Source organism: Glycine max, chromosome 18 (genome assembly GCF_000004515.6).
Source record: "Glycine max cultivar Williams 82 chromosome 18, Glycine_max_v4.0, whole genome shotgun sequence".
Classification (NCBI taxonomy): Eukaryota; Viridiplantae; Streptophyta; class Magnoliopsida; order Fabales; family Fabaceae; genus Glycine; species Glycine max.
The window spans coordinates 4,524,865-4,536,725 of record NC_038254.2 but is presented as its reverse complement, the minus strand read 5'-3'; the positions used below and the strand labels follow the sequence as shown (position 1 = coordinate 4,536,725).

Here is an 11,861-nt window from a genome sequence, read left to right as displayed (position 1 = left end):
TTAATTATATTGTTGTTTGTTAATGTTATAATAGTATTAACTTAATAAAATATAATAAATAAATTAATAGTGATTTCAAATATAAAATATAAAACAAATTACTCTCATTTCCCCTAAGATTGACATTTATTACATTCAATCCCACTTCTTATTTTGATCCTACACAAATTCCCTAATTGTTTCATATTGCTATAGTAACCACCCTTGCCTATGTAATGTTGTTTTATCTGCAATAGAATTTGGCACATGATTGACATGTGATAGTTTTATGTTTTTTCCTTCCAATATTATTTCATCCCCTTCCTTAATCAATTCCCAATCCAAAACACGAAAAGAAAAATCATAAAATTTGCAAAAACTAAACACACAACCATCTCTGAGAATTCTACATCAAAAATACAATTCATTTCCCTAAACAAATTTTTTTAGCAAGCATTATTCATGTAAATTAAGTGATGCAAACTTCAATTTTTTTCCCACAAATCACACAATTCAAGCTTTAATTCACGAAATCAAAATCTCAATTTTTTCTTCTTCCAGAAATTGCACAACAGCCAGCATAGCTTTCTTTTCAAGATCCAACGCCTATCATTCACAATAAAATTTAGGCTAATTAGAAAAGGCTAATGTTTTTGTGAAATTGAGGCAAAATGGTGAAATTGATCAACCTCAAAAGTTCCATTTGAGTAAGTGTCGAAAGATCTACGATTTTAGGGTTGGAAGGAAGGAAGATCTATGATTTTGAGATTGATATATCTACGATTTTGGGGTTAGAAAGAAGATCGTTGATTTTGGGCTTGTGAATCTCTCCCTTCTTCTACAACTTGAACAAGGAGAAAAAGGAGGCGATCACGATTGTTGCTTGAAAAGTGGCGTTGTTTGTTTGACTAGAAGAGTGACGGGCACTGGAACAAGTTGATGATGTCGTTGTCGATTCACAAAAGTCGATGATGGGAGGCTTCTCGTGCCTGTCCTTGTTGGCGACAAGTTTGTGAGGAATACATCGAAGGTGGGGTGGTGCGTCCGAGGTGAAGGAGTGGGATTAGGGATTCAAATTGGGATAAGAAGTATGAAGGAAGAAAAGGTTTACTTTTGACATTCCACCTAAAGTTAATATTATCACTTAATGGTGTTAGTTTATGGGTGAGTTTAATAAATCCTAAACTCAAGCGATGCAACTATAATTTGTTCTAAAATATAATATTTCTGATTTTATCCTTGATAATTATTCTTCATTTAATTTTTATTACCATAAATAATTATTATCTCTTTAAACAAATGTCATTTATTATCACTATGTTAACAATTTATATGTAGTGTAATATTTAATTAAAAAATAAAAAGTATTTTAAGAGACCAAATTAAACGCAAAAGAGTGAGGATTTACCGTACGTTTTATTTACATCATTACTCAACAAATTTTATTGATTTTATTCGATTTTTTTTTACCATCCCTGAAATCCACACTTCTCAACATTTAAAAAACAATTTTTTATCCCCTGTTCCTCCCCAAATCCCTAATCAATGAGCGCAATTTCCCAACTTTGAAATCGGAGAAGAATGAACAGCGACATTTCCCGGTGGGTCATGGAGTTCCTCCTCCGCAGTTCCGTCCCCGATTCCCTCATCCAGAAAACCCTAACCGCCCTCCCTCTATCCCCCGCCGAACCCCGCCTCAAGAAAAACCTCCTCCTCCGCACCCTCCAAACCCTCCTCCGTAGAGCCACACTATCGGAAACCGCGCTCGACATCCTCGAAGACCTCGCCCCTGTCTCTGACGCGCAACGCCGCGCGTACTGCGCAGTCGCCGTGGAGTGCACCGTCAAGTACCTCGCTGCGTGCCCCGACGTTATCGATGGTGAGTACGCCGGCGCTGTACGGCGGATCTGGCGCGGACGCGTGGCGGCGCTGCAGGCGCGCCGGAGCGGGCTGGTCTCTGGGGAGTTGGTGCGGTGGCGCGATGAGATAGAGAACGCGCTTGGGGAGGATTCCAGGGCGGCTCGCGAGAGGCTGGCGGGGTTGAATAGTCGGAGGGACGCGATGAATGAGGTGAGGGTGTATTTGAAGGAAGCGTGGGAAATGATGGGGCCTTCGTTTTTGGAAACGGTTGCGGCAACGGAGAAGAAGAACGATGAAGGTGCCTGTGATAATGGTAGTGGTAATGGTAATGATGATGATCATGATGATGGTGCATGCATGGAGGATGTGGCAATGCATTATGAGAATCAGGAACCATTGGAAGAGAGTGTTGATGCGAATCAGGAAGTGGGTGGGTCTGACTTAACTCCTCAGAGGGATAAAGGTGGCTTTTTTATTCTTTTTATGTATAATTGTGAGGGTTGATTTGTGAATTTTGGTTTTGAAATTGTTCCTTGCGAGTTATGTTTGTTTTTAGGTACTACACAGTGTAGTTGTGAGTATGTGTTTAAAGTTGTGAAGTTGTGTGATAATAATTGTGGAAGTAGTGTTGCATAATTTGCTTCCACTGTGTGTTTTTATCATGGTTTCTTTGTTTTTGCTTGCCAACATTTTTTAAATGTGTGTTGTTTATTTGAACTGTTTCCCAAATATGCGAGTATTTTCTCTAGTACCGTACAAATTATACTTTGAGGAGTGCTAGCAAGATCATACTCCCTAAGACGCTCTTTTGAATCTACTCTCTACAATTGACTGAAACTGATTGGAAATCACATTTTTTTTGTAGATCTCACTTTTTATTTAATGATTCTCTACTAATTTTGTAGCTTTGAATAATTTTAACAAATAGTAAAATGTGTGTTGCTAGTACACCCCTTATATATTAGTTAGTCTCTACGGCAAGTGCGCAAGTGTTGGTGTGTAAGGAATTAAAACAATTTCTTGTTTGATCATTTGTCTTATTAAGTATCTACTGTGATATGAATGGGCACAAGAAGTGTTTTTGTTATGTTGTTTGTTACCTTTACGGTTTTACGAGTGTTGTTATCGTCAAGTGGTACCAAGTAGTAATTTGTTTTTGCTTACTTCCGAGTCCCCACTCACTGCAGGATTTTGTCAATTAAAATTAGCTTAAACTTTAGAAAATTGTTCTGCTCTTGTTAAAATAGATCATTCATTATTTGAAATTAACTTAAATGATGAACTCCGAACACTGTTGAATAATTGCAATGCTTACAACTGTTTCACTGTTATTTACTTTTTTTTTTTTAAATTATATGTGTGTCCCCAATAGCAATTCTGAAGCGGAATCCTCAGCTTAAACACAAACACTCTGCATTTCGTGCATCTCATAAGGGAAGGGGAATTAAAATATCTAGTCCGGAGGAAGTGGAGTCAACCAAACCATGGAGAAAACATGATCCTGTGCCTAGTGCTGAAGTTAAAAAAATTCGGGAATCCCTAAAATCAAGTTCTTCGGAGTTACAGGCATTGGTTAATGATCCTCTTCCCGATGCATTGCATATATCTGATGTTGTAAGATCCAAATTGGCAACTAGTGATACAAAAATTGAGCCACCGATTGAAAACCAGCATGAAGATGTAGAAGTACAGGATCCAGATGTTTGCCTGAGTATTGTACCTTTTCAGCCCAATGATGTCAATCTTGGGAAGAAGTCTTCTGTTCATTGTAGTAACATTCACCAGCCCAGCTTGATGGAACGGAACAGAAGTGCTCGTACCTTTGAGGTAATTGTGTTTATCTAGTAGCAGATTCCTTTTAATATTTAACTGTTAGCATGGGTCTGGGTTTTGATCTAAAGGATGGAAACTTGGTAAAGATAATTTTTTTCACGCGGAAAAATGCTTGTTCTCCTGGGGGAAGTTCTCCCAAAAGGATTACCATCGCCCATGGGTTTTTTATTGCAGTTGTGGTTAGAGAAGTTGTAAACATTTGCAATGCAATGTGACTGGTATAGCAGCAATTGTGATTATGATGTGGAAACCACAATGGTGCAAACCACAATTTGAAACCTTGCTTCCACTTGATACAGTGGCCTATGGATTCCACACGTGGATCGACAAATGTTGATCAATCTGATGGTTAAGAGTATCTTTTTTATGGATTCTTTTTCTTGCTGTTGATACTTTGTACTTGTATATCATTTTGATTTTTGCATTGGCATATTAGTTGTTTTCCTTTTTTTTTTCAGTGGGAGGATTCAATAGACAACTCACAACAAGCAAGACAGCCAAGGAGGAGGAAAAGGAAATGGAGTTCGTTGGAAGAAGAGACACTAAGGGCTGGTGTAAAAATGTAAGCACTTGTTCTAAACTTGTTAAACCATAACTTTCCTGGAGAACTGTCATAGCTATAAGTTATAATTGCAATTGAAAGCTAATCAATTTAGTAACAGTTTTGTACATTATGATTACATGTTTTCATTCACCATACTTGTTCTTACACAGGTTTGGAGAAGGAAACTGGGCAACAATCCGAAGTTTTTACAGTAACATATTTGAAAATAGAAGTGGAGTATGCAATCTATGCCCCAAAATTCTTTGTTGTGTTGTCATGTTTATTTCTGGACTTGTACCTTTAATATAACTGATATATTTTTTTTTTGGTATACATTTTATCTTTAAGGTTGATCTGAAGGACAAGTGGAGAAACATGATACGGTGACACTAACGCGCTACTTTCATGTGTATATCTTGGTGAGGTTTTTTTTCTTGCATTTTCCCTTTAAAATTATTTCCATTAACTTGGGTTGATATTAATATGTGCAGTTTCTATTCTTGCTTGATTCTTTCTGTATTGAGATTTATGGTTGTATTCATCAATACTGAATTGGGTCAATGTAGCATTATAATGATTGTGTTCTTTTTTTTCATATTGGATTTTCTTGTATATTGTTTCCATGAAAGACATGCTTGTATTTGTTTTGCCTAGACACTTGGTTTATAAAGGCTTGATTAACAGTGTTCTGTAATTTGGGTCTTGTGGTTTATGGTGGATTCAGTGTGTTGTATAGTTGAAGAGAATCAACTGTTTGGGACTGCTTCTTGGTGTTGGATAATGGGTGGATGGGTTTGTGTGAGAGAACAGAGAGGTGGTGAGAAGTGAGATGTGAAAGCCTAATAGGATGAGGTTTGGAGTTTCCACAGAGGAATGAGTTGTCAGATGATGCAGAATTGCTAGTGTAGACAGCACACCAGAGATGGAGACAGTGAAGAGATGCACCAGAGATGGAGACAAAAAGGGATCGCTTCTCTGTTTGACTGCAATATGCACTAACCAAATCAGGACCTGGTTTAGTTTTTTGAAAACATTTTCTTAGACAAACTCCAAAATACCTCCCCTCCCTCAAAAAGCTAACCATCCATCATCTTCAAAGCATGGTGCTTCCATCATGTCATACTTCCATGACACCACTTTCACTAAGCAGCAATGCCATGAAACTCTGACAGTGTTCTGCTCAAATTCCAATATTCCTGCCTCCATTGTTCCGGAAAATTATAAATTGGAACATATAAAGCTTGCTAAATTTGATGAAAATTATAATATTGGGAGTTGGTAAAATGCATTCTAAATTGATATCTTGTAGTTTTGTGATCATGGATGACTTAGTGTATTGAGACTTAAGAGTTTTTTGCTCTTTGCCTCTCTGATCCCTGCTTCATACTTCATAGTCAGTTGGAGGGTCAAGTTGGCCTATGCGATAAACAACATTACAGTTTTCTTATTTGCAAGATTTTTATACTTTCAGGTAATGACAATTTTGACAGCAGCTTCTCTCTATGCAATCAAGCTTTGTTAAAACACCATCCAAATCGTACAGTTAGTGAGGACCAACTGGTATCCAAGGCCCTTTCAAACACATCATTCATCCCCGCGTTTTGGTTTCAATGGCTCAGCTGAAGGTTAGATTTGACATTGCAGGTTTTGATGATGCATTTAACATAAATATATCTGAAAGTTGTGATTGTTACCTGTTTTATGTTTTAAAGTAGCTTGTAATCATTCAGTAGAGTAAGGTTTCTTGTCGTGGTGTACAACTTATAATTTTTTTTTGAAAAGGCAAAAGGTGTAAATATATCTGAAAGTTTTGTGGTTGTTACCTGTTTCATATTTTAAAATTAGCTTGCAATCATTCAGTAGAGTGTAAGGTTTCCTGTCATGGTGTACAGCTTATAATGAACTCCTCCATCTTAAAAGCTCAAGGTGATTTTAATTTTCTTGCTACTAATTTTGAATAAAGAAATGGAAGGATAGAAACTTCAATATTGTGGTACCATATTTATTTTTTATCTTGGTGAAAAATCAACTGTGTTTGACTTGCCACTTTACCCTATTGTAGTGCATGCAATTATCATGGCAAGCTTAGTTCTGCTTCGGCCTGCATTGATTTTCGCAGTTACTCTCTGGAGTTTTCCCATAAAAATTGCTGCATTATAATATAGATGAACAAATTGAACTTGGTAACGTTGTTCAAAATGTGATGAACAAATTGCACAAGCATTTTGACTAATTGTAGAGAAGTGTTACTAACGTGAAAATTTATACTATTAACTTACGGTTTATATTTCAGGTTCCCCCATTATGGTATGCTCGGTACGAAAAGAAATCATGGCAATTTCGAGGTCTTAATTGTATTAGTTAACATTGAATTTCGTATGATGGTGTTTTTTGTTTCATCTGTATATTCAATTATTCCTTGATACGGCTACGAGTATGATAGCTATGTAAATTTTTAATCCAACGTATGCTTTTGTCTAGTAATTAAGTCGTAGAATTTTTCATGTTTTTGTCGTATTATCTTTTCCATGATTTGCAACTATGTATGGGTGCTTGGGCCATGAAAGTAGTCCGGTTTTCATTAACTAATTTTTTGTATAGGAGCGGTACTACATCCCATGGAAAGCGGATAAGGAAGCCTAATCCTCCCTATGTGGAGTAGCCAAATCAGTCTCTTGTGTTAGGATTAGATAAGATAGTTGTTTTATCTTTATTAGATAGGATAGTTATTTGATCTTTTATTAGATATGATAGTTATTTGTTCTTTATTAGGTAGGGTCTATATTTTTATCTTTACTAGTTATCTTTAAGTTTGTTGCTTACCAGTTTATCGTTCTAAAAATAGTATTTATTGAATGAGGCTGTAGTTCCAAGATATGCAGAAATAAAAACTCATTCCAGTTACTTATTACCAAGTGTGTATCATTTGGTATTGAGAGCTTTTTTGATCCAGATGGGGACACAAAAAGAAAAAGATAGAGCGATTAGAGAAACGTATGAGCTCATTTGAGGAAAACATGCATATCAACAAGTCTCCTTGGCATCCTTTCACATGGAAGGAGAAGCCAATCAATGGTTCTAATGGTTACAACAAAAATATACGAAGGAGAATAGTTAATCCGTAAGTATTTTTCTTTTAAAATATGATTTACAAATTAATGGCCAAAGCCGTAAGTATTTTTTTTTTATATTTTAAAATATGATTTATAAATTAATGATCCAAGTAATAGTCAAACCTGTGACTTTCAGGTTATTAGTACATTGCTCTAACCAATTAAGTTAATATGTCAATTATGTTATAAAATAAATAATGTTGTTATATATAATATTAAATTTTTTAATTAATGTGCATGTAGATTTAAATAATAAATTTTGTAACAATTAATTTTAATATAATTCATATGATTTGTTAATTCGTATGTTTTTTTTAATTTATTAATAAATTAATTTTTTTAATAGTAATTGTTTTTTTTTTTATAAAAAAACATACGAATTAGTTAATTTGTATGAATTATATCAAAATTAATTGTTACAAAATTTGTTATTTAAATTTACATGTGTATTAAATATACATTAAAAAATTTATGCAAGAAAGGAGAGACAAGGGGTTGTGTTTCAATTGTGATGAATGCTATATTGTGGGGGATAAATGTAAGAAATCACATTTTTATGATTGACTTGAATGAGGAGGAAGAGAACAATGGGATAAAAAAGGAAGAAGAAAGGGTTGAAGTGTCTATCCATGCATTGAGTGGGTGGACAAATTCTCAAACCTTGAAGTTGGTTGAATGTTAGGGAAACCTGCCACTATTTTGATAGATAATGGCTCTACACATAACTTTATCAACCAAAAGAAGGCAGCCAACATCTCATTGCCTATCACCCACCCAATTCCTTTTGTTGTGCAAGTGGCCAATGGAGCAAATATCAAGTGGCCAATGGAGCAAATATCAAGTGCCCAAGAATATGCGATGATGTACCCATACATATACAAGGATTTTGTTTCACCAGTACTTTGTATATGTTATTGTTGGTAGGGATAGACCTTGTTCTGGCTATCCAATGGCTAGAGTCATTGGGTCTTGTTTGTGATTGGCGGCCACTTACCATGAACTTTAACAAGGATGGATGTGACTTTGATATAATAGGGCAAAAAGATGAGATTTCGCAATTGCAATCTCTATAGACTCTTGAAGCAAAAATGCCAAAAAGCTGAGTTGCTTGTAATTAAAGTCTTAGAAAAGGGGGAAGAAGTGGAACCACCCACTAGTGGCAAAATTAAGTGCTTGTTGTAGTAATATTCTAATGTGTTTGAAGAGCCAATTGGTCTTCCACCTAGAAGACCTTTTGATCATTCTATAATAGCCAAGGAAGGAGCAACTTCGACTAATGTTCGACCTTATCGCTATGCCTTCCACCAAAAGAATGAAATAAAGCGGCAAGTCTCAGAAATGCTTAATTTGGGCATCATAACACATAACACTAGCTCATACTTGTCTCTTGTGTTGTTGGTTAGAAATAAAGACGAAAGTTGACATTTTTGTACAAATTATAGAGCCTCGAATGAGGTAACAATCAAGGATTGATTCCTTATCCCAACTGTTGATAATATGCTAGATGAATTACAATCTCAGTTTTTCTTCAAGTTGGATTTGAGATTAGGCTATTGTCAGATATGAATGCAACTTGAAGATGTCCACAAGACAACATTCCAGACTCATAATGGCCATTACGAGTATCTTGTCATGCCTTATGCAATGCACCATCTACGTTTCAAGTGGTCATGAATGCAATATTTGCACCATATCTTAGGAAATTCATCTTAGTGTTTTTTTGATGATATATTGGTTTATAGCAATTCTTGGAAATACCATCTTCAACACCTTGAAAAGGCATTGCAACTATTAGCAAAAAATCAGTTTTATGGCAAGTGTTCAAAATGCTATTTTCGACAAATGGAGTTAGAATACCTTGGCCATTTTATAAGCCGTGAAGGGGTAAAGGTGGACCCTACCAAAGCAACAACTATAACCACATGGCCCAAGCCTAAAACAACTATTGTGTTATGTTGATTCTTGGGGTTAACATGATATTATCAGAGGTTTGTCAAGCATTATGGGACCATAGCAACACCCTTGACATCAATGTTCAAGAAGTGTAACTTTACTTGGATAGAGTCATCTTCCAAGGCTTTTGAAGAGTTAAAGACAACTATGATGTCTACACCAACATTTGTCATGTCAAATTTTCTTGACCATTCACTGTAAAAACAGATGCAAGTGATATTGTGATAGGTGCGGTGCTCTCCCAAGATAAACATTCAATTGCCTTCCTAAGTAAATAAATATGAAACCCAGAAGCCAGTTGGTTTGATACAACCTCTTGCAATTCCAGATCAAGGGTGGGAGGATGTTACCATTGACTTTAGTGAGGGGTTGCCAACATCACAAGGGAAAAATGCTATCATGGTGGTGGTTGATTGGCTAAGCAAATATGACCATTTTCTCATGTTGACACTTCCTTATACAACCAATAAAGTTACAACAATGTATGTTGAAGGGATTGTTAAACTACATGGGATGTCATCATCCATTGTAAGTGATTGGGATACCATCTTCATGTCATTGTTTTGGAAAGAATACTTTAAGTTGCAAGGAACCCAATTAAGGACCGATACAACGTATCACCCTCAAACCAATGGACAAATGAAAGTAGTGAATTAATGTCTATAGTCATACCTTCGATGCTTCATCAATCAACACCTAAGATTGTGGGCAAAGTTTTTGCCATGGGATGAGTTTTGGTATAATACCAACTACCATGAATCCACAAAGTACACTCCATTCGAGATAGTATATGGGTGATTACCTCCTAAGCTCATTTTATACAACTTTGGAAAGGCGGAGGTGAATGAAGTTGAGTGAACAGATGGAACATGATCAGGTTCTGTACAAACTCAATGAACGGCTAGAGTTAGCCAAGTCTCCCATGAAGCAATGAGTTGATGCTTATCATTGTGATGTGGAGTTTTAGGTTAGACAATGGGTTTATTTGAAACTTCATCAATTTTGACAATCAACCATGTTCAAGCGTGCATGTCAAAAACTGGCCAACCGATATTTTGGCCACTATAAGATCCTAGAGATGGTGGGGAAGGTAGCCTATTGCCTAGCCTTGTCGGAAGGAACCCATGTGCACCTTGTGTTTCATTGTTGAAGGCAATGGTTGGTTCAGCTGATAATCCTATGTAGGGGTGTTTGCGACTTAGTTTAGTTTGATTTTTCATTGAAAAGTTATATGAACCAAACTTAAAAAAGCATATGCGGTTTGGTTTGGTTCGATTTTCATTTAAAATAAAATCCAAACCAATATTTTGCAGTTTGGGTTAGTTCGGTTTTTGCAATTTTTACTAAAATATTATTTTTAAAATTTATATACTTTCTTTTTATATTTTAAATAAAATTACATTAAAAAATTGTTGATAACAATCTATGAAACTTATTAATATGATAAACCTTCTACATTAGAAATTTGCAAAATTTCATTTATTTTAAACTAAATATATCTTTAAAAAGTTATATGAAAAAAATAGTATGCATTGTATAAGTTTGGCATACATAACATTATAAAATATTGTGAAACTCAAGTGGTATATATATAAAATGCATAACACTAAAGTAATATAAGTGTTAGTACAACACATACTGCAAACCAAACTGAATAAATCGATTTCAGAAAAAAAAAATCATAAAAAAAAAATCGGCTTGATTCAGTTTTTGGATCGATTTGAATTTGAATACCTCTAATTACAAGGGTATTGACCCTTCTATAGATGACCAAGGACAAACGGAAGTGCAACCTGAGCAGATATTGAAGTTTAGATGGATGCAGAAAGGATTGTGGACAGTAGAAGAGGCCTTGGTTCGTTGGAAAGGGCCTGATAGTGAGGAAGCTATACTTGGGAAAGAGTAGAAGAGCTCCGAAACCAATTTCCAGCTTTGATCCTTGAGGACAAGGATCCTGTCCAACAGGGAAGCAATGATATTAGCCCATGGAAAGCGGATAAGGAAACCTAATCCTCGCTATGTGCAGTAGCCAAATCAGTCTCTTGTGTTAGATTAGATAAGATAGTTGTTTTATCAATATTAGATAGGATAGTTATTTGTTCTTTATTAGATAGGGTCTGGTCTTTACCTTTGCTAGTTATCTTTAAGTTTGTGGCTCTTATCAGTTTATCTTTCTAGCAATAGTATTAATACAACGAGGCTGTAATTCCAGGATATGCAGGAATAAAAACTCATTCCAGTTACTTATTTTCAAGTGTCTATCAAGCGGGTTGGACCAATTTATGCAACTGGACTGGTAAATTATATAGATAATTTTTCACTTGCAAATATTTGTGATTTATAATTATAATTAGCAAGTCATCGTGTTTCTAAATGTGAGAAATATAATTTTTAAAAGTGTTTTAAAAAATATTTATTGAAAATAAAAAACAAGCAAATAAAAATGTAAACATTTAAAGTTTTCAAGTTTGAAGAATCTTAAAATTAATTTAATTAATAAAATATTGGTGTAATAGTGATTTATAAACATATTATATTTATTTTGATGAAAGAAATTTAAGTATTAATTAAAATGAGTT

General features: G+C 35.1%; 1 protein-coding gene across 3 annotated transcripts; it reads left to right on the top strand.

Moving 5' to 3' along the window:
* Positions 1-1,426: 1,426 nt before the first annotated feature.
* On the top strand, positions 1,427-6,720 carry LOC100791258 (uncharacterized). 3 transcript variants are annotated; one of them, XM_003552865.5, is made up of 7 exons: positions 1,427-2,302; positions 3,212-3,666; positions 4,131-4,234; positions 4,387-4,453; positions 4,565-4,635; positions 5,688-5,841; positions 6,510-6,720. In XM_003552865.5, exons 1-5 carry the CDS (start codon positions 1,561-1,563, stop codon positions 4,601-4,603), a joined length of 1,407 nt encoding a protein of 468 aa, XP_003552913.1. In that variant the 5' UTR covers positions 1,427-1,560; the 3' UTR covers positions 4,604-4,635; positions 5,688-5,841; positions 6,510-6,720. The 3 variants fall into 3 exon arrangements, with proteins under 3 accessions (XP_003552913.1, XP_014626548.1, XP_006602063.1); XM_014771062.3 differs by lacking the exons at positions 4,131-4,234; positions 4,387-4,453; positions 4,565-4,635; positions 5,688-5,841; positions 6,510-6,720 and adding an exon at positions 3,803-4,119 and having other exon boundaries at positions 1,476-2,302; XM_006602000.4 differs by lacking the exons at positions 4,131-4,234; positions 4,387-4,453; positions 4,565-4,635; positions 5,688-5,841; positions 6,510-6,720 and adding an exon at positions 3,847-4,118 and having other exon boundaries at positions 1,476-2,302.
* The last annotated feature ends 5,141 nt before the right edge of the window (positions 6,721-11,861 follow it).